The sequence below is a fragment of the Sturnira hondurensis genome, unplaced genomic scaffold, assembly GCF_014824575.4.
Source record: "Sturnira hondurensis isolate 20B ecotype Veracruz unplaced genomic scaffold, ASM1482457v3 Scaffold0004136, whole genome shotgun sequence".
Classification (NCBI taxonomy): domain Eukaryota; kingdom Metazoa; phylum Chordata; class Mammalia; order Chiroptera; family Phyllostomidae; genus Sturnira; species Sturnira hondurensis.
This window is the reverse complement of record NW_028076767.1, coordinates 9,383,393-9,406,474: the sequence shown is the minus strand read 5'-3', so window position 1 is coordinate 9,406,474 and position 23,082 is coordinate 9,383,393. Positions and strand designations below refer to the sequence as shown.

Here is a 23,082-nt window from a genome sequence, read left to right as displayed (position 1 = left end):
TGTCATTTTACTGTGGAAGGCTTCTTGTTAAGTGTGAATCTTACAGCAGAACTAAGAAACGACTGCAGCTTTATTTTCAATGATACTCTTTCTTAACTACTGACAGGCAGATTTAGAAATACCTATTCACTCACAAGGCAAGAAATGAATTTTATAGGAGAGACAAGGCAGGAAGGCAGAAGCCTTCCGTTTCCCTCTGCGTCTGGTCACCACGGGCAAGAAGGAAGAAGGGCTTAGTTTTTTAACTAGAAGAATGTTTGAATTCTGTATATTTACCAATTTTTATACTCATTAATTAATTTTATTCCGTTCAGAAGTGGTATTTGATATTTTAGTCCTCCTAAAATTAAAAACATTTTCTAATCCTGGACTCTCGCCTGCCTCAGCGAGAGTGTTTGCCAAATTACCCGAACCCCGCACGATCAGAGGGAGGAGACCCGTAACTGCAAAAGCGGACCAGGACCTGCGGGAGGTTGACTGAGAGGAAACTACATATCCCGGCGTGCCCCGCTCACGCACAATGGAGCCCTGTCGTCATTCCGGACGCGGGGCGGCGCTTTCCGGGCGCGTCGCGGGATTCCGGTCTGGATCCCGCCCCGGGCGGAGGGCCCTCCTGGGCCGGGAAAACTGCAATTCCCGGCATGCTCTGCTACGGGAGCGCCTGTCTGGGGGAGCTACGGCGCCAGGGAGCGGGTTGGTTTAAAGTGGTCTTTTAGTTCTATGGAAACCGGCTCTCCTGCTGCCGGTCAGAGCCACAGGCGGACAGATGGACAGTGGGGTGAGGCTGCTGGGCTCCGGGAGGGTGAGCCGGGAGTGGAGGTGCGAGGCCCATGGGGGAGTCAGCGGCTCAGAAAAGGCCACCCACACCCCTCCCTGCAGTCCTTTCCCCTCCCTGGCGGAGTTTAGTCTCGCTCTCTGGACCTCAGGACCCTGATTTAAGGCATTTTTGCACTGGATCGCGGTGAAACCGTTTAGGAGCAAAGTTTTTGTGTTCGTCTGGCTCTAACGGAAGGCGGGGAAAGAGTAGCACCAAGGACAGCCTCCAGATAAGCACCACCACCGCCTCCCCTGTTCTTTATTTATATGTTAGGTTGGAGGTCATAGGTTCCTGCGAAAGCCATTTCGATGTTAATGAGTTTAGATTTCGGCCGCCTGTTATCCTCCCTGGCCTGTTTATTAGAATGCGGGTGTTAGAAATTCACATTCGTTTACTGCTATTTCCCCCGTTACCTGGCACTTGGGCTAGAACAGGATAGACATTTCTTAAAATTTTTTTGAATTACGCCTGTTTGTAGCCACCCACAGAATCCCTAGGGTCTGAAGACAGAAAAGGATTAAAAGTGTGACCCTACTTTGAAGAAGCTCACATTAGTGTGGGTTGAACACCCACACACTCCTCATGTCCTTGATTTATCAGTCTCGGAGCACCCAGGCCTAGGTCCCTGAAGCCTTTCTGTTCTCTGGTATCCAGCCTCGTAGCTTTATAAGCCACGTATGTATTGACAGCTTCAAAACTTGTATCTACAGGTTGCACTAGTTCCTGGAAATTCAGAACTACAAGTTCAATCTTACTGGGCATCTTTCCTGTTTTAATATGTCCAAAACAACTCGGGGTTTTTTATTTATTTAATTATTGTTCAAGTACAGTTTTCTGTCTTTTACTCCCATCCCAGCCCACCCACCCCCACCAAAACTCTTGATCTTCCCTCTAAAACTAGTTCTTAATAGGCTTCCATTGTCTCAATTAATGGCAACACCGTCTTTCTAAATGCTTCCTTTCATATTGCCTCGCTAATCCATCAGCAAAATCTATCTTTACACTATGACCACTTCTCTGACCACTTCTCACTATTCCATTGCTATCACCCTGGTCCTAGCCAATGGCATCTCCTGCCTTTATTATTATGGTAGCTGCCCAACTGGTCCTCCTACTTCTGCTGTTGACCTACCATCCCAGGGGGTAGCCAGAGTGATCCCATTAAAAGGTAAGGTGGGCGCCCTGGCTGGTGTAGCTCAGTGGATTGAGCACAGGCCTGCGAACCAGAGGATCACAGTTCCATTCCCAGTCAGGGCACATGCCTGGGTTGCAGGCTGGTTCCCTGCAGGCCAGTTCCCAGCAGGGGACGCATGAAAGGCAACCACACATTGATGGTTCTCTCCCTCTCTCCTTTCCCTCTAAAGATAAATAAATAAATATCTTTAAAAAATATTTTTTTAAAAAAGATAAGCTGGATCACAGCACTCCTCAGCTCTAAGTCCTCCAGTGGCTCTGAGAGTCACTGAGCATTAAACCCAAACTTTTATAATGGCCTGTAAGGCTGTTTGTGATCTGGTCCCACTATTACCCTTTGACCCCACCTCCCACTGTTCTCTCCTTCACTTGTTCCTCTCCAGCCAGGCTGACAACCTTTCTCTTTTCGGACCCATGGGCATTCTGACTTCAGGTCTTTGCATTTACTGTTTGCTCTTTCTGGATCTCTGTCCCCAGCTATCCACATGGCTCACTCCAGCACCTTCTTCACAGATCTTTGCTCAAATATCATCTCAGTGGCTCTTTCAACGACCGCACTGTTAAAATGGAAGCTCGCACCACAGTCTCCATCCCATCCTCTTTCCTTCTTTTTCTCCACTACACTTATCGCCAAGGAACAAATTATGCATTTTACTTAATGTCTATATTTCTTAGCCGGAAAAGAAGCTCCATGATGGCAAGGAGTTTTGTCTGTTTAGTTCATTGCTGTACTCCCCAATGCCTGTAAGAGTATCTGGCTTGTGGTAGGCATTCAGGAAATGTTTATTAGATGTGTGAGTGAATGAGGACAAGCCAATGACCAAGTTGTTTTCCAGTGGTTGTGATACACAACATTGCGTGTCTGGCCTGTTATTTTGGTGCCAATAGCACATAGTTGTAACTGTTGTCAGGTAAAGGAATGGAGCCTGTCCACAGAAGCAAGTATTCCCTTTCTAAAGTCACCTGGCTTTTCCTGGTATTAAATGATATTAGGCTTGTACTATGCCCTCAGTGAGGTAACTTACTTAGGCGGTCATTGGAAATACGCTCCCTAAATGTAAAAAAGGATTGTATTCATTGGATAATGATATATTTTTGAAATTAGTTGTGAATGAACTTTTCTAAACATAAAATTTTATGCTTTAGAATTTGTATTATTGTTACTGTCAAGCATCAGAATGCAGGTTCAAGACTGCACCATGTATTTCACTCAAAAGCTTCATCCCCCGCCCACCATCAGTCTGTCCCAGGTACCTTGAGCTGAATCTTCTCTCACCCTTCCTTCGGGTGAATTTTCTACAAACCTTCTCCCCTTTAGAGCTGGGGGCCAAGTTTGTTCTTCCTTCTTGTTTGAGAGTATTTTTTCTCTCTGGAAGCCCAAGAAGCTCCAGTGTGGATCAGGTTCAGGGGGGTGTGAATGATGATGAAAATCTAATTCTTACCCAGATATATATTTTTTCTTTTTTAAGCAAACAAAGCAATTTGAGTTGTTTTTCAGGTCAAATGTGTACACCCCCTTTAAGTAAATGTAGGTATTTTATGCATATCTTAAGTACCTTGGGGAAATATCAGCAAAACTGTGATATTTCAACAATTACATGAAAATATTTTCACGAAAATATTAGGTGGCAGTCTGCACCTCATTAAATACATGTGGAGAGTTTGTATTCCATTTCCTTTCTAAAATCTTGTATTTTTAGGGGGAAAAATAGACTTTTGCTGTATTTGCATTAGAATTCTGTGCTTGGCTTCTGAGTAGGCAGTCCTTTGTAATGTAACTGGCCACCTAGGCCTAACACGTCCCCTCCCACTGTGACTCTGCTTGTCCTTTGTCTCCTCATTTCTCCACCAACTACTGCCTGTGACTACTGTCAGTCTGGAATGCGTTTGTTGCAAACAATAGGGGAAAAAAGGACTAAAACTAAAAATAAAAGTCTATTTTTCTCATATAAGCAGAGTTTGGAGGAAATGTCAGATTAATCTGAGCTTCTCTGGCCATTTCCTGTGTTTCTCAGACACTGGTGATCTGTGGCTCTGTTTACATTAAGAGGGAGGCACTACATGACTGACTGAAAAAGCTCTCAGCGTTCTGAGCATCCTGAGGGAAAGGAAGGGCAGGTGCCATAATGCCTGTCTTTTTTTATCAGAAAAACAAGTTTGCCCAGAAGCTCCTTGCAAACTTCTGCCTAAGGTCTCATGGGTGTGCTAGCTACAAGGGAGGCTGGGGACGTGTACTTTTCATCATCACTTAGAAGACAAAGGAGCCAACTATGTCTGCCACAAACACCATTAAATTCTTTTTCCATACTTTTTCTCCCCACCCCAGGCCTGGTTTATTTTCAGGTTAGTAGTAGCCAGACAGCAGGTGACGGAAAATAGAATGGTGGGTAAACCCGCATGGTGTTTCTGCATTGTTACTCCTCCATTCTCTCCCAGCCCTCACGGTTGGTGGCTCCCTAACCCTGGCCCTAGTTTCTGTGCAGCAGATAAAGCCCTGGGAAGGGTCTAGAGGCTCTTCCTTCTGTTACCTGAGGAACACTGTCTTGCCCCAGGTGGTAACAGAAGGAGGAGCCTCCAGATCTGGCTTTTTGCAGAAATGTAGATGAATCATAATTCAAATCTTTGTATATCCAGAGACTCACTGTCTACATATAGCCTTTGTCTTCCCCTTCAGAAACAGGTAGAAACATGAAAGGAAGTTAATAGGAGAGCTTCTTCATCCCATGTCCTTAAGCTGATTGTTGGCAGAAAATCTCTTAAAGAATTCAAAAAGATTTATGTGTGTCAGAAAGGTACTGTTTCTTGTAGAGGAACTCGGAAGAGAGAAATTCTGGTCAGAACCCCTAAAATAAGAGTTAAAAGAAATTGGTACCCTTTGGTCTACATTATCCTATTTTCCCCTCCCCCAGCCACTGTCATCACAATTCTCAGGTTCTGTTAAATCAGATGTGTTTGTTTAGATTGCACATAAAAAGGTTACCCCATAAAATATTTTTCTTCCTCTGTCTGGCTTATTTCACTTAGCATAATGACATCCAGATTCACCCATGTTGTTGCAAATAGCAGAATTTCTTGTGCCAAGTAACATTCCGTTGTATGTATGTACATCTTCTTTATCTATTCATTCATCTTTTGAAGGACATGTAGGTTGTTCCCATATCTTAACTATTGTAAATAATGCTGCAGTGGTTGTGGATCTGCAGATGTCTGTTCAAGACACTGGTTTCAGTTCCTTTGGACATACACCCGGAAGCAGAATTGCTGAATCATACAGTAGTTCCATTTTTAACTTTTTGAGGAACCTCCATACCGTTTTCCATGGTGATTGCGCCAGTTTACTTTTCCACCGACAGTGTGTAAGGGCTCCCTTTTCGCCACATCCTTACCAACATTCGAGATCTCTTTCTTTTTGATGATAGTCATCCTAAAAGGTATGAGATGACATCTCATTGTGTGTGTGTGTTTTTAATAATTGTGGTTTGATTTCATTTCCCTGATTTGTGATGTTGAGCACCTTTTCACATACTTTTCATTAGTTATATGTCTCTGGAAAAGTATCTGTTCATAGTTGTTGCTCATTTTTAAATCGGATTTTTTGTTGTTGAGTTGTGTCCATTCTTTGTATATTTTAGATATTAATTTCTTATCAGATACATGGCTTGTGAATATTTTCTCCCATTCCGTAGGTTGCCTTTTCAAATAAGTTCTGAGGGTCTAAGGTACCGCATGATGACTATAGATAATAACGTGGTATTATGTACTCAAATGTTGCTGAGAGTAGATATTAAGTGTTCTTACTACACACACTCAAGTTAACTATGTTAAGCATGTGGGGTGATGGATGTGTTGGTTATTTTGATAACGTATAACATATCATTCTATACGTACCATTCTATATAACGTACACATATCAAATCATCATGTTGCACACTTTTCATATATATGATTTTATTTATCAGTTATTCCTCAGTGAAGGTTTAAAAAAGTAAAAAGAGAAATACGAGGGCCGTTCTCTGAGACCTGTGGTGGGAAGACAGAAGATGCTTGGAGGGCTGTGTCAGAATAAAGCAATGCCCTCAGTGGTCGTAGCAGGGTTATGTTGGCCAGAAGCTCAGCCTTTTTACGAGTACAGCTCCCCATCATGCTTCTCGCCCCCTTAAATCCTGCCATCAGTTTTCAGACTTCTTTAATTCCGCTGCGGGTCCTGGGAACCCCCTTCAGTGACTTGGGCCAGAGGTTATCCCCACTTCTACTGCCTGGGAGGTAAGGGGAGGGGAGATGTACGATTGCTCGGCAAGCAGGGGAGGAGAGTGTGCTACTGATGTCCCAAGTGGGACCTTTGTGCGAACATCCCTGTAGGAATGCTGGTGCTAATGATGGCTAAGGATACAGTCTGGTGAGTGTAGAAGTGTCTGTGCAGGATGGAGTTGCAGGAAGATACCCTTACATTTCCCCCAACAACCTTGTCATTGAAGGGTGGGTGCACGATACATTCACATGGTGGGATTGCTTATACACTACTCCTGATAGCTGAAAGAATGGTCTTACTACTCCCATTTACTTTCATAGTTAACTTTGGGGGAAAAGTTGGGAAATTTGATGTCAACAGGTGTAGCAGTCTTTGCTGTGAAGATAAGTTTACAAATTATTTTTTAAAAGCACTGCTTCAGTGCAGTTGATAAATCTATCTTATGACAACTGCTCAGAGGTCCAAGTATTGATTTTTTTTTTCAGAAAGGCTGTATTGGGAGTATGTTAAAATGAAAATGTCTGGTAATGACAGAGGTAAATACTCCCTTAGCTAAATCATAAGTCCTAATGTATGTCTAAAAGTAGCAGATAAGATAGACTAGATTGTAATGCAATAACAAACTACTGAACAGTCTCAGTGACCTATAACACTATAAGTTTATTGCTCAGTCACAGTGGGTGTCATGATGGGTCATGGTTCCACTTCATGTCATCTTTACTCTGGGATCTTGGCAGATGCGCCAGGCCCTATGTGGGATGTTGCTCCTCTCATGCAGAGGGGAAGAAGAGGTGGTGAGTGACAAGGTGGCTCTTAACGCTCCTACCCACATTTAACAGGCAAAAACGTGACCACCTGAGCTCAGCGGGACAGGGATGCAAGTGCTGCCACAGGAAGGGCCGGTGGCTATTTTGAAAACTAATGGGATCTCCTGCACTCACATTCTGACTTTAATCTCAGGTGCATTGGGAAACTTCAGAATCCAGACCGGTCCTCTTTCCAACTTACACCAATGCTACAGCTTCTGACACATTCACGGCACTTAAGCAAAGGATGAGGATAGTTGAGGAACAGACCAGTTCGTTGAGGGATGACCTAATAATGTTGGACTTTGGTGAAAAAAGGTAACAAGTGAAAAATAAACTAGCCCTCTGTAGGTTGGAGAAATTTGCTTCACTAATTATTAAAAAGGAGTGAACTAGGTATTTAAAAAGAATTGAAAAATAACAGTTTCCATTTGAACATTACCATATTTTTCGTACTATAAGACACGCTTTTTCTATAACATTTTGTGCTTCAAAATTTTTTTTCCTGTTTTCCTCCTCTAAAACCTAGGTGCGTCTTATGGTGCACACTCCAGACGCACCTAGGTTTTAGAGTCTGAAAAACACAGTAATTAGGAAATATTTGCAAGATGAACAGTTGTCATCCTGTGATAGAGCTACTACCACTTTTCCCTTCAACAGGTATTTGAACTGTTAATCAGGTGCACATTCTTTGAGACTCTATTTACCTTCAACTCCTGATTAAAAACAAATTAATTTTTTGTGTAATTAGGAAAAATTTTGGTTCTTATTTTTTAAATAAAAATAGACTTATTTGTTAAGGTGAACATCTAAACTTGATTCATGCCATTACATGTGGTCTTCATTTTCTTTTCCCAGATTTATTGTAAATTAAGACATTTTAAGTCTTAAAAAAATTTCATAATTTAGAAGGAAGTACTCAAAAAAGAATTGCCTTTTTTCCTTGTGCTGCTATTATTAAAAATTGGATTATCACATTTTATCAATGGCCTAAGAAATGTGGGTACATATCAGCCAATAATCAAGTTTACTGGTGTGATTTTCTTTAAAATTACATGCAGGCATACCTCATTTAATTGCATTTTATTGCACTTCAATATTTATTGAATAAATATTGCATTTTTTACAAATTGAAGGCAAGACCCTCCACCAGCAAAAAGATTACAGCTCACTTTATTGAACTACTCACTTTATCATTGTGGTCTAGAACCGAACCTGCAATAAATCTGAGGTATGTCTCTCTATTTCCTGAGTGTCTCTCACAAAGACCTAAAATTACTATAGTTGGTATTATAGCACCTATAGAATAAAGAACTCTTCAGCAGTTAAAGAGTAAATTTGTACAAATGTTGAGTATATTGGAACAAAATAGGAACGCTTATTATGACCTTATTTAAATATTTTTTTAAAAACATGAATATATTGTCTCCATGCTAACTTTAATTCTTAGTTGAGCATTATAAAATTAGAATTTAACATGTTTTATGTATCACTTGTCTTTACAACAAAAATGTTTGTGAGAAATTCAGATTAAAATAAACAAGCATTAAATAGTCAGTGATCTTTGCCCATCCCACATTGGTCCCATCCTTTTTACCTAATAGTACTCTCTATATTTAAATTTGGAGGGGCTAACAGTTGCTTGTTAACTAAGATGTGTAATTTTTACTCTTAGAAATGTCACATTGACTCAATGGTTGAGGTTCCAGTAGTACCCATTGCATTGCCTAATGTTGTTATATTGGGATCTTTGTCCAGAGACCATTTTGAAACTCCAGAATGTTTACCAGCCCCTGTGAAACAGAATATCACTGGTCCTGTCCAAGATGAAGTAATTTGTTCAGGAAAAAAAGATATTTTATGGAAGAACTGTGAGTTTCTGATAAATCGAATGTGCCATCTAGAGAACCTCATCCAGTCCTTGAAGTTAAATATCTTTAGTCTGCAAACTGAAAAGGATTTGAATCCACAGAAAACAGGTATAGAGAGAAGCGAATCATCAGAAATTTGGTCATTTATGAGTGCTTGATGAGTTTATGACTCTTTTCTTTCTTGACCTTTCAACTGCTCTGTGACCCTCCTGTGCTGTCCGGTAGCTTTTCTGAAGGACCGACTGAATACGATACAGGAGGAGCATTCCAAGGACCTGAAGCTTTTGCATCGTGAAGTGATGAATTTGCGCCAGCAACTCAGAGACATAAAAGAGGAAGAAGACAAGGCACAGGATGAGGTGCAAAGGTTGACCACCACCCTGGAGATTGCCTCAGAGACAAAGGTTTGAGTCTAGAGTTGTGAAATGCAAACTCACTGTTATGTGTTAGCGGGAGGAGGCAATGGACCCATAAAACTAACTTTTAAAAACAGGTGACATTGATGTGAGTGTTCTTAACATCTGAAATTTATCCACATGGACCACATAAATGATGTGTGCCATCAGTAATTGAGTATTTATAGAGCCTTTCCCCTGTACACGTGGCTGAGGGTCCAGAGGTGGGAGGTAGTCTGTGCTGTTTAGGAGCTTCTATGCCACCTGGGAGAACCAGGCATAGCATGGAAAACAAAACAGAAAAATAAAGGCATAGAAGATGTTAACAGACAAGTATAGGGCAGTAAGTGAATAGTACAGAGTGTTTCGGGTGTGGGTGGGTTTGAGAGGCTGTGCATACCCTATCTACAATAGATCAGAGTAGGCTGTAAGAAAGATTGGAGCTGGCCCTTTAGAAGACAAAGTATTGAGGTAAGGAAATGTCAAGTTGCACACACAGGCCGCAAAGAATAGACTAGGAAAACAAGCTAACAATTTTGTTTTCCTGCCGTGAGCCAGGCGGTATAATAGATGTTCAGCATGTTATTTTGTTTCATCTTTGTAAAGCCTCCTGATGGAGGAGACCCACATTGTCCCACATTGGTAATGAGTGCCAGGGTCCAGAGAGAAGTCCCTTCTCCAAGGCCACACTTCCCCGTCTTCTTCCCATATCTCCGGTTTGAGCCTAGATCTTTCCACTGGGTGCAGGTAGGGGGTAGTGCATTTGTTTGTGGGAAAGAAGTTGGAAATTAGCTGAGGATCACATAATAGAGGACCTCAAAGTCAAGAATGAGTAGTTGGGCCTGATTCTATGGGAGGTGATTAAAGTTTTTGATAAGGCAGTGGCGTAATGAAACAGGAAAACTAATGCAGCAGAATTATATAGGAAAGTCAATACGAGAAGAAATTGGAGGCAGGGAGAAGAATAAGGAATCCACTGTTATTTGAGGCTCGAGCCTTATTAGATCTGACTTGGGGTTGTGGCATTTTAAAAAGAAAGAGGAACATATCTATGTTCCGTGAAGATAGATATGCTAAATTATGGGACTGGATAGGGGCTGAAGGTAGGAAAGAAGACAAACACTACTTCTGAGGTTTTTACATATGTGCTACCATTAATAATGTAAAATAATAATAGCGAAAGCTGTGTTTTTCATCCTTAAGTCCTAAGCATGAATCAGCTTTGAGCCTAGAAGAAATACAGTACTTAAAAAAATAGAAATATATGTCCTGTAAGAAAAATCTTTCTATCAATTACCAGGCTCTTCTCTGATTATTGAATTTTATATAAGAATTTAATGTGACTAATTCCTTTTTGCTGTCTAAAAGGAAAAATGATAGGAGTCATCAATCAAAGTACAACAGAACCCAGAGGGATTCTGTTGCCCACTGCTGGGAAAAAACCCATGACTCCTGACACCAGCATCTTATGAAAAGGATAGGGACTGTTTATTCAAAAGTTATACAGGTTCAAAATAAGGGCGGAATTTGTTTTTAAGTTCCAAAGTCTCTGAAAACTAAACACCCATACACATACACAGTCCTGCCTCCCCTTGCCAAACCAGGCCAGTCCAGTGTACTGTGTCTCAGAAAAAGGAATAGAAGTCCACAGTTCAGCTGAACAGATTCCCACGGGCTTCTCCCAGTCGTCCGTGTTCATCTAGGCACCTGCTGTTAATCCAAAATCGCATGACCCCTCCTCATGGTGGGCCAGTGAGGGTCCTGCATCCTTTCAAATCACATGGCCATGACAGCATGGCTGCCTCGAGCTGGAGTTTAAATCCCAGCACAGATCTTCCTCCATGACCCCATTTCCAACTCCTCCCACACTGGGTCACACTGCCAGTACTCTGGTTTCTTCTGCCGTTCTCAGCTGCCATTGTCAGTGTGGGCTGGCCTGGCCCTGTGACTGGGGGAAGTGCCTCCTGGCTGCAGCGCAGGTTGGAGTTAGAGTTAGCCACCTATCTCCCTGGCTCCAAGCCAGCTGTTAGCAGTACTAAAACACGGGCCAAGTTCTTTAGGTATGCAAAGGAACTCAGTGGCCCTGTTCCACTTCCACTTCCCCCAGCCATATTAGTGGAGATTTGGGGGCTTCTCAGCCCGCACCCCAAGTTCTGGACCTCATTCCATACCTGTTACAAAAGTAACAAAACATCTTCTAAGTGTCTCATTGTAGCCCTGGACGGGTGGCTCAGTTGGTTGGATCATCATCCTGTACACCACAAGGTTGTGGGTTTGATTCCTAGTCAGGGCACATACCTAGGTTGTTGCACGTTCAATCCCCAGTTATGGCAGGGATGGGAGGCTAACCATGGCTATTTCTCTAAAAATCATTAAGTATATCCTCAGGTGAGGATTTTAAAATAAATCAATAAAATATCTTATTGAAATACATAATGGCCTCAGAATCACAATAAGTATAACTATTCAGAACAGTTATAGGTTGCGAGAAAAAGGTCTAGATAGACAATTACTCCCTATCATTTCAGATTGTTTAGAACCTTTTCTTGTACTTTTAGAAGAATGCAGCCCTCATTGAAGAGGAACTGAAGGCCACAAAACGTAAAATGAACCTTAAAATTCAGGAGGTAAGATAAAAAGATGCTGGAGGCTGCAGGGGACATTGGAATTGTTACAGAATAGACCAGTGGGGAGAGGGTGTGCCGGGGACTGTCAAAGGAAGCTGTTGGGAAGCCCAGATACTAGGAGCAAAACAAGCCCCTCTCCTGGGGTTTCTCTGTACTATAGTTCGTCTTGCCCACTGTCAGGTGTTAGGAATTGTGGCTCTCAATGCCAGAGTTTGGTGAAGAGGAACTACTTACTCAAAAGACAGGTTTAGAGTAATGGCAGAATGTTGCCCTTAAAATCCCAAAGCCCCTTTAAAACACCCACAAACACACACAGTCTTGTCTTCCCCCTTTTGCCCAGTCTGGCCAGTCAGAGGTACCATATTTTAGGAAAAGAAATAGAAGTCCATAGCTCATCTAAACTCCCAATTCCTCCTAGTAATCCGTGCTGGGCTGGGCAGGTCTCTCACAACCCCCAGCACCATCAGCTGTGTCACTGTGATCTCCAGTTCTCAATTCAAAAACCATGTGGCACCTCCTCATGGCCCACCAGCCAGAGTCCTTTTACCCCTTTCCTTCCTGCAGGGTCTCTCAGTGTCTCTCTTCCCTCCTGGCCACCCGCCTTTAGTTTAAATCCCAGCCTGCAACCTCCTCCATAACCCCTTTTCCAACTCCTCCCACAATCAGCTCCGCTTGCCAGCACTCCCGTATTTTCTGCCTTTCTTGGCTGCCATAATTAGTCCAGGCAGGCATGGCCCCGCAGCACCAAGCGAACCATCTCCAAACTCCTGTGCAGGTGGAAAGGGGGAGCTGCCTCCCCGTTATATCATGGGTTAAAGTCATACACACCTTTCTGGCTCCACTCAGGCTGGAAGACTAGTCTGATATGCAAAGTAACTCAATGGCCCCCTTCCATGACTCTCATCCCCCAACCCGACTGGGGCGGGGGGGCGGGCGTGGGGACTTGCTGCACCCCATTAGAGAATTGCAAAGAGGAAGTAAAGAGAATAGAATGAACAGAAACCTTTGAAGAAGAAAATATATGACTGTGTAGTAGGAAGATTTTTTAAATATGTCACATGGAATTTAAGTGAAAGTGCCTGCCCTTAATTGGCATAAGACTTCCTTTTGCCTCAGTATGACCATAAAACCAGAAATTAAAAAAATATATATGCTGCCTGAGCCTGCAGGGAAATGTTAACCACAAAATTCTTGCGGCTGTCTATATACTAGGGTTAAGTGGGCACATTCATACGAAGACCTTTAAAACTAAAGTTGTGTTTAATAAGCCTGCTTATCCCATTTTACTGTGAAACTTCATTTCAGCCAAAGTTTTGGTGGGAAACACATTGGGAATTGTGAAGTAAGTGTCTGCCAAAGTTGTTAGACTAAAAATTTAAAGCTGAAAATAGAGTCAGAAGAATTACTAACTCAGTATACTCACAGCAGCCTAAAAAAACCCTCAATATTCCCTGACAGAATAATAATTGATGTTAGTCCAGATTAAAAAGGTCCAATTATACTTAAGATATTCTATTATACAACCCAGAGAAGTAGATATACTCTTTAGGAAAATTCTCATGCCAAATTATTTTTCAAATTATGAATTTTAATGTTTAAGGTGCTAAGTGTGGCTATCTGGAAAATTTTCTTATGTACTCTGTCTTTAATTACTGATAAAAGCATGCTTGTTCATGGGTGTATTAAGCTTAGCATATTTGAAATTTTTGTAAATATTTTAATAGACTTTTTTGAGAGATGTTTTAAATTTATAGAAAAATTGAACAGAAAACAGCTCCAGTAAGTCCTTTCTCCCCATCCCTGTGTTGTTAACATTGCGTTCTGTGGCACATTTGTTACATCTGATGAACCAGTACTGATACATCATAACTAAGTAAAATCTGTAGTTTATATTAAGCTTCACTCTTTGCTCCCTGCAGATTCATACAGAATAGTTTCACTGCCCCAAACGTGCCCCATGTGTCCATTCCTCGGTCCGTCTCCCGAGCCCCTGGCAACCACTGGTCTTTTCACTGTCCCCGCCATTTTCTTACAGTTGGAATCACAGTGTGTAACCTTTTTGGACTGGCTTCTTCCACTTAGCATATGCATTTAAAGTTCCTCCATGTCTTTTCATGGTTTGAGAACTCATTTTATTGCTAAACAATATTCTCTTGCATGACTATACCATAGTTTGTTTACCCTCACCTATTGAAGAATATCTTGGTTGCTTCTGAGTTCAGCAATTGTTTGGACATGTTTTCAACTCATTTGGATAGATACCTAGGAGCACAGTTGCTGGATCCTATGGTAAACTTAGGTTTAGCTTTGTAAGAAGCTGCCAACCTGCTTTACAAATGGCTGTGTTACTCTGCATTCAAACCCACAATAAATGAGTTCCTGTCGTCCACGTCCTCAGCGGCGTTTTGTGTTGTCAGTGTTTTGAATTGTTGCCATTCTGATAGGTGTATAATGGTATCTTATTTTAACTTTTAATTCCCTAGCTACATGATATTGACCATCTTTTATAAGCTTATTTGTCATTTTTGTATCTTATTTGACGAGGTATCTGTTAGGTCTTTCACTTTGTAACTGGATTGTTTTATGTTGAGTTTTAAGAGTTCTTTGTATGTTTCGGATTACAGTTCTTTATTAAATAAATGTTTTATAGATTTTTTTAAAGTCCTCAGCTGATGGTTGCATTCTTTTAACAGTGTCTTTTGCAGAACAGAAGCTTTTGATTTTAATAAAGTCCAGCCAGCTTAACTATTTTGTCTTTCAAGGAATGTACTTACGGTGTTGTACTGGGTTGGCCAAAAAGTCCACTTAGTTTTTTCTGTAAAATAGGGGACACATTTTTCATTGTCAACAACAACTTTATTGATTTGGATATTTTGAGTATGCTGGCAATCTCCTGCATGGTATAATGTTGATTGTTCTCAATTAACGTCTCAATTTGATGACTGTCAACTTCAGCTGGTCCATCCAACCATGGAGCATCATCCAGCAAGAAATCTCCAGCACCAAACTTTGCAAACCACGTTTGACACATTTGATCAGTGACAGTGCCTTCTCCATACACTACACAGATCTTTTTTTGTATTTCAGTTTGTTTTTACCTTTCTTGAAATAATAAAGCATAATATACTGAAAATGTTGCATATTTTATGCCATTTTCAATATTAAAATAGCTTCATAAAAGTTCACCAATTTTGAAAGTTTTTTGTAATGCGTATTGAAATGACAGCTGCCACAATGCAGTCCAACAAAATTGTTTCAAAGGAAGTTAAAGATAACTAAGTGCTACTAGAGCCATCTTACGGAAAAGAAAAAATAACTCTTTGGCCATCCCAACATCTAAAAAGTCATCACTAAACCCAAAGTCCCCCCAATTTTTCTTCTGTTTTATCTTTTAGATGTTTTATAGCTTTGCATTTTTCATTTAGGTCTTTGATACATTTTGAAATAATTTTTGGGAAAGATGTGAGGTCTATCTGTTATATTAGTTTTGGATATATTACAGTCTTTGTGTTTGTTCCCATACCATTTGTTTAAAAGACTGATGATGCCCTGACCCGTGTGGCATTGTCACGGAAACTGAAAGGTCGTGGGTTTGATTCCTGGTCAGGGCACACTTGTGGGATGCAGGTTTGGTCCCCAGTCAGCGTGCATGCAGGAGGCAACCAATTGATGTTCCTCTTCCTCTCTTTCTCCCTCCCCTCCCCTCTCTCTAGAATCAGTAAAAGAAAAAATTTGATTTAAATAAAAGATTCTTGGTGATTGCCATTTTTAAGTGCTCTACCATTTTTAAGGAAATGATACTACATAATTTGATTCAGAACTTAGGAAAGCATATTGAGCTAATCTATACTATAAAGTAACTAAAACCTGATAGTTTTAGTATCAGATGATTATAAAATAGAGCCTAAAACTGTGGCTAATTCTTAAATTAAGATTGCAATATTTAAGTGATCATTGGGTGAGGGTGGAATTTCTAAACTTGTAAAGAAGGAAGAGAATTCTCAAAACATAAATAGATTTGTCCATATAAGGATTAATAAATATTTCTACATGTAAAAGAAGGCATAAAACCAAAACTAATATAATAAAACTAGACAGAGTTATATATCTTCCATTTTAAAGAATTCTAAGTTGACAAAAAAAACAAACCAAAAAAACAATGGGCAAACAATAAAATGTCAGAAAATATGTGAAGAGCTAATGCCATATTAGAAACTATTAATCTCACTAGATACCAAAGAAATGAAAAAGTGTTAAAATGTGATTTTTTATTAGCTTATCAGACTTTAAGAAAATGATAATACATAGTGCCAGTGGGTGTTATTCAACCATTACTAATAGGCTAAAATTGGAAGGAAAATTATATCAAAAGTTTTAAAATTATTTATACCTTTAACCTAGTGATTTTTCTTGTAGGAATTTATCCTAAGGAAATAGTCATAACTGAAGTAAAATATTTATTCAAAAGCATGTTCTTCCAGACAATATTTAGAATAAAATAGAAACTGGAAAAACATACATGTTCTATATTAGGAGTTATGATTAATATAGATGTTTCCAAAAAGGGCTGTCTTATAACAGTTCCATGCCAACACATTTATCATGTCTTTTAACTTTTTAAAAACTTTTAAAACATTATATATCATTCACATAGAAAACACATAAAGTTAAATGTCCTGTTGCATCTTCATTGGAGTCTTAAAAATAGAATTTCCTCTTTGAGCCTTAACATGACTTCATAAAAGGAATAACATTGTGCAGTTTCCATTTTCAGCTGGAATAAGATCTCCTTACCTCATGGTAGAAGAGACTCCTCCTTTTGTCTCTGATTCATTTTATTGTCATTTATTGAGAAAAATAAGGTGTAGTGCACTGCAATTCTGGAATGTAAGTTTTGTCTACTATTTAAATTACTTCAGTCTTTGTGTAGACCTTTGAATTTCAAAGCAGAATTGAAACAGCTTTCAGAGTATGTTTATATTAATGGGATAAAAATACGTAGATGAGGAAATAAAAATATAGGAAAATAAGATTTAAAAAGGAAATATAGGAAAAGAAGATTTAATAAAGCCAGGAAGAAATACAGAAAGTGCATATACTAAGGTATGATATTAGTGCTTTTCAGACTTCTTTTTGACAATTCGTTGTGAGGCATATTTCACACTGCAACACTAGACACATGTACATACACATGGACATCATGAAGCAACACTTAGCTCTTCTTGTTCCTTGCTGTGTGTGCTGATATTTGCCTATTACTCTTTGTTTTTCCTTTTTCAAGTGCTGCTACTAATGAGTCTTGACCTGCAATTTGGGAAACAGCTGTGCACGGTGGGGCAAGGGAAACAAATTGGACTCTGTATTCTTAGACGGTTATCCATTAGGGAGAAACAAATTGGACTCTGTATTCTTAGACGGTTATCCATTAGGGAGAAACAAAAGCGTGTTTCTGCATAGTGATAAACTAATGACGAGTGTTTGGGGGTGAGAGGGCATGTCTGGGGAACTTTCCATGATTTTTGTTAAACTGCTGTGTTGCTCTGTAGCTAAGGACACAGCTGTCTCAGGAAAAGTACCTGAGGGATTCTCTTGAAAAATCTGGATCAGCTATGCTGCTCAAAATACAAGAAATGGGGTCAACAGTGGAGGAGGAACGGAAACAGGTAGGGACATTTTTCTCCTCTGATTTATGTTACGGAAGGGGAAGCGAAAGAGAAAAGCTGATAAATTTATGATAAGCCTATAGTTTTAATAGTTCCCTCTAGATTTTTAAAAATTATTTATTTTTCTTTTAGTAATCTTCTGTTAACATTCTGTCTGCAATTTTAAATGTTTTAGTGCAAAGTAAGAAAGGAATATGATGTTATTAAGTTGGACAATTTTTGAATGAGAGAGCAAGGACCAGAGAGGTTAATTTGCCTTGGGCTTTTGAGGCGTGAATCCCCCTGTATTGTATAGTCTGTATTACAGGGGTTGATCTTAGAAGGCATCACCCTGGTCTCATGTTATGTGTATGTGATGTGGGTAGAAACTAAAGATGAAACTGAGCTAATACTTTAAGCAAAGAATACTAGTAAGTAAAATAATCAGGGATGTGTTACATGGCTGTTTTCAATTCTCATTATTTATTTTAATGTTATTTTCTTTACCATAGTTGTTATTTGAAATATCTACTGTAAGTTAGGACACTTTCCATTCTAAATACCAAGGCAATCAGGAATTCCAAATCTTAATACCTATAACTGGATTATCTACCACTTTTTGCTGTGTATAATGCACTCCCATGCACAATGTACACCCACGTTTTTTGAGCTCATTATACACGGGATTATTATTCCCATTATTATGCCCATGATATAGAATCATTGTACCCATGTGTAATGCTCATATATATTATATACTCATATATAATATATAGTTTATATTATATATAATATCATATACCCTTATATATTACATATATGACATAACCCTTATTTTTCCCTCAAAAATTGGGGCAAAAACAATGCACATTATACATGGCAAAAATCAATCTTTATTTTAACTTAATTATTATTTAACCCATTATTTTAACAGTTATTTTAATGGTTGCTTTTCATGATAGAATTATAAAAAAGGATGTTAAGGAATTTGTCTTGTTGTTATTATTATTATTTCTACTTTATTTTATATTGTTCATTCTATTATAGTTGTCCCAATTTTTTTCACCTTCTGCCGCCCTCCACTGAGCCCACCTCTCGCCCGCACGGTCATTCTCTCTCCGTTGTCTGTGTGTGATTCTTTACAACTTGTACTGCCGGCACGGTAGCCACAAGTCAAATCGTGCTAATTTAAATTTAAATTAGTTACAGTTTAATAAAATTACAAATTCAGCTTCTCACTCACTCTGGCCACATTTCAGGACTCAGCAGTCCCTTGAGACTGGACACCGCCGTGTNCTATTATAGTTGTCCCAATGTTTTTCACCTTCTGCCGCCCTCCACTGAGCCCACCTCTCGCCCGCACGGTCATTCTCTCTCCGTTGTCTGTGTGTGATTCTTTACAACTTGTACTGCCGGCACGGTAGCCACAAGTCAAATCGTGCTAATTTAAATTTAAATTAGTTACAGTTTAATAAAATTACAAATTCAGCTTCTCACTCACTCTGGCCCCATTTCAGGACTCAGCAGTCCCTTGAGACTGGACACCGCAGTCTTGAGAGCGCGCGGCAGGTTCTGTCGGAGGGCGCTGCCCTCTGTTGAGACCTTTCACTGCGGTGCGTGGGTGAACGCCCCTTCTTCCTCTAGCGATGTTAACATTGGAAAGTCTGCCTCCCGCATGTGCTGTAACGTAGTTTACTAGAAATCTTTACCTTACAGAAAAGGAATGTTTCTTGTACAATTTCAGGTGCAGATTTTGCAGCAAAACTGCACTGCCCTGCGCAGTTCTATACAGAACACCCAAGAAGTCCTGGTACAGGAGCAACAAAAAAAAGGAGAGTTGGAGACTGCTATCTCAAAGCTCCAGTCTGATCTAAGTATGAAAATAGATGCTAGAAATTATGCTTTTATTGGTTGTTTGAGATTTTGTGGAAACACTGTAAGATCCCAAATTCTTGAAGTAACCAGTGTTAACAGTATTTCCCATGGGCCTGAATATAAAAAACTGCTTATTTTCTTTCTGTCTGTGGCCCTGAGAGCAGAGAATGTTGGTGACCCTTTTAGTTATAAACTGTTCTTTTTTAAAGATTTTATTTATTCATTTATCTTTAGAGGGGAAGGAGAAAGGGAGAGAAACATCAATGTATGGTTGCCTTTCGTGCATCCCCTGCTGGGAGTTGGCCTTCAGGGAACTAGCCTGCAACCTAGGCATGTGCCCTGACTGGGAATCGAACCACGATCCTCTGGTTCCCAGGCCTGTGCTCAGTCCACTGAGCTACACCAGCCAGGGTATAAACTATTCTTTATCTAGATTTTTTCAGGTTTATTTAAGTGTTTGTGAACTTAGGAGCATTTGGTTTCTAGAAATCTAGAAATCCTTGCTAACCTACTGATTCTAACCATTTATCATGTCAGACTCACCACTCTTCAAGTTACCAGTTTATTCTGGTTAACTTGGAATTATAAAAATGGATGTAAAGTACCTTATAGCTTAGATCAACCTTCTCATTTTACAGATGAGTAAACAGAGTCCTTAGAGGTGCCGGAGGTAGGAAATGGGAAGTCTAGGCTTGATCCCAGGTGGCTTGGAGTCATGCATCTTTCAACCCCTCAGTCCTTATAGTCTTAGTGATTTTAATGTGTCATTGTAAGGCAGTTTTCAGGCAGTCTCAGCTGTGGAGATCACAGAGAGTTACGGCAATGTAGCGCTTCATGTACAAATGCACTTCACAGCTTACACAGAGCTTTCACAATAATGATCTCACGAAACATGTAAAATTACTCGTACTTCCCAAAGTTACAGATGTGATAAATGGTGAAATAAGGCCTGAATGTAGATCTTTTCATTCCAAGCCCAGTGTTCGTGCCTGTGTGTCTTCTATGCTCTCAGGCTGTAATAGGGGCAGGGAATAGCAAAAGGGAAATGAAAGTTATAAAAAATATGCAGCAAAGAGCAATCCATTCAGTGTACTGACTTAATTGCTTTTAGCAGAAAGTCCTCTTTTTCCTTATAGTTGTTGAGTAATGAAATTATTCAGTGAAATCCTCACTAATAATACTCCAAGATAACTTTCTGTCTTCCTATGATTGCATGGCTACAAAACATGTTATATTTTATGGTGCTGTCACATCATCTCTCATAACAACCTGAGAAAGATAAAATACATCCTATTCCTCAGAAGAATGGAAAGACCTCTATCCAAGGACCCACAGTAAAGAGACTAGCCGGGACTAAAACACAGGTCTTTCTGTCACATTAGTTCTCCTGAGGAAGCGATTTTTTAAAATGTGACTTTCTCACTGGAATATTGCTTTATTTTTGAATTATGTAAAGAAATATGAGAGACAATTAAAAATGAAGATTAAAACAACTAATTCAAACGTGAGGAAAAGGAAGCCTGTTTGAATACCAACTACATGCTTGATGTTGCATAACAGAATCTTTACATGCCTGCAATTTTATTACTCTATAAATAGTAGTGTTAACTAGATTAATAAAAAGAATGCCTTTAGATATTTACTTCAGTTAATTTAAAAATATAATTATTTATAGTGTTTAGTGTTTATTAGCAATAAATATACATATCTCACACACTAATTACAGTGATTAATTTGTTCTCTCAAGTAAGGTAAACAGTTTCCATCATTCTTACTTTGATTAGTGGACTTTTCATAGTAGATTTCATAGTTTATCTTTTTGATCCTTCACATACTTTAAATTAGACTTTATTTGAAATGAGTCTTGGACTTAGACATTCAGAAATGTAAGTTTTCTGCATGGATCCTACATAAGAAGTGAGTTTTTATGTACTTTTTCATTTTTTGTTTTTAGAATATTTAAGTGGAACAATGCTAATAGGTTCTTATGCATTTTCTATGAAGCCAAAGCGTTACTCAGAAAAGTTTACATCCTTTGGTTACTAATGGACAACACCAAACTCCTGTTTCTCTCTTTGGTCTTATTTTTACTATACATACTTTGTAGTTTCAAGTCTTTTCTTCTCCACATGAAACCATCCTCCTGAGTCCAGATGTAACGTTACTGCCAGCTACGCATCGGTACGTGGATGCCTTGCTGATACCTCAGAACACAGGGCGAAAACTTCAAGTACTATAGTCCTTGCTCATTCCGTCCCCCAAACCTGCTTCTTGCCTTGTGTTCCTGGTTGGTTGCAGCGTCCACCTTGCTGCCCGGGTCTGAGCACTGGATGTGGTCCTTGATTCATCTATTGTCTTGGTCCCACCGGGCATCCACCAAGTTGCGGCTGTTGTTCCTGCGTGTCACTTCCCGAGTCTTTTTGTCCTCTGCAGCCCCATTGTCACTGCCATAGGGCCAGCTCTCATTGTTTCACACTTCGGTTACTGCCACAGCTACCAAACTGATCTCTCTGTCTTTACCGAGCCTCTGTTAGAGGGATCTCTCTAACACAAGACTTTTGATTTTGTGCCCCTCTGGCTTACAATCTCAGAGATCCACTATCATCTGTGCATGGATAAAATTGACCTTATTTACCGTAGCCCATGACTCTGGACTAGTTTCTTGTTAATTCCTTAATGTGGTTTCTATAAAAATGTGACAGGAATACTTGCCTTCCCTTTATATCCTCAAAATACCGACCAAAAAAAAGAAAAAGAAAAAGAAAATCAGAGCTTCTCAGGGGAAATATACCACATGATTTCAATGTAGTTGTAAATTGTTATTATCATAGTTATGTGGACTTTTTGTTTTTAGTTTCTAGAGATGACCTCATTTCCAAGCTGGTTGAAGAAAATAAGGTGAGTTTTGAGGTGGGAGAGTACAGAGGTGGTCTTTCCTCTCTTCACGGAGTAGTGTTTCCTCCCTGAAGCTAGTTTATAGTCCTTCTGATTCTCCTAAAAAATCTTTATTTAAAAAGTTGTGTGAGTTGTATGTTCAGAACTGTCCTCAACCAGGTATTAGGCAATAAATTATTTGATGCAGTTATTAGTGTTTGAAAAGGTGAATTGGCAAAAAAATAATGAGACTTACTTGCTTTTAATGCCTATTGCAAACTAGTTATAAACTTTTTTAAAAATGTTAGAAATAGTAACTACTTGTTGATGGTAATGGTTGCACAACAGTGTGAATGTACTTAATACCACAGAACTTAACACTTAAATATAAACTTAAATATTCTTAAGTGAACTGTGTACTTAAACATGGTTAAAATGGTAACTTTTATGTTAGTTTTACCACAATTTAAACTTACCACAATTAAAAAATGGGAAAAAATGAAGTATTACCAGTTTTATATCTTAATACAATTTGAGCTATATCTAGATCAAACGCAATGTGTAGATCCTGTTTGCGGTAATTTTTCTGGATTCTTATCTCATCCTGTGTTATGTGACAGTATATTATTTCAGTTCCTTTGGACGTATCGAGGCTATTTTTGTGGCCTACTAAGTGATCTGTTCTGGAGAACGTTCTATGTGCACTTGAAAAAAATGTGTATTCTTCGGTTT

At 39.5% G+C, this 23,082-nt stretch overlaps 1 protein-coding gene across 1 annotated transcript in view; it reads left to right on the top strand.

The window, feature by feature from the left end:
• Positions 1–588: 588 nt before the first annotated feature.
• CCDC150 (coiled-coil domain containing 150) overlaps positions 589–23,082 on the top strand; it is a 74,821-nt gene continuing 52,327 nt past the window's right edge. The window contains exons 1-8 of the mRNA XM_037043717.1: positions 589–778; positions 7,221–7,384; positions 8,825–9,045; positions 9,163–9,341; positions 11,891–11,959; positions 17,506–17,622; positions 19,346–19,475; positions 22,331–22,374. Coding sequence (XP_036899612.1) covers positions 767–778; positions 7,221–7,384; positions 8,825–9,045; positions 9,163–9,341; positions 11,891–11,959; positions 17,506–17,622; positions 19,346–19,475; positions 22,331–22,374 — 936 coding nt within the window. The 5' untranslated portion in view covers positions 589–766. The remainder of the gene's footprint in view (positions 779–7,220; positions 7,385–8,824; positions 9,046–9,162; positions 9,342–11,890; positions 11,960–17,505; positions 17,623–19,345; positions 19,476–22,330; positions 22,375–23,082) is intronic.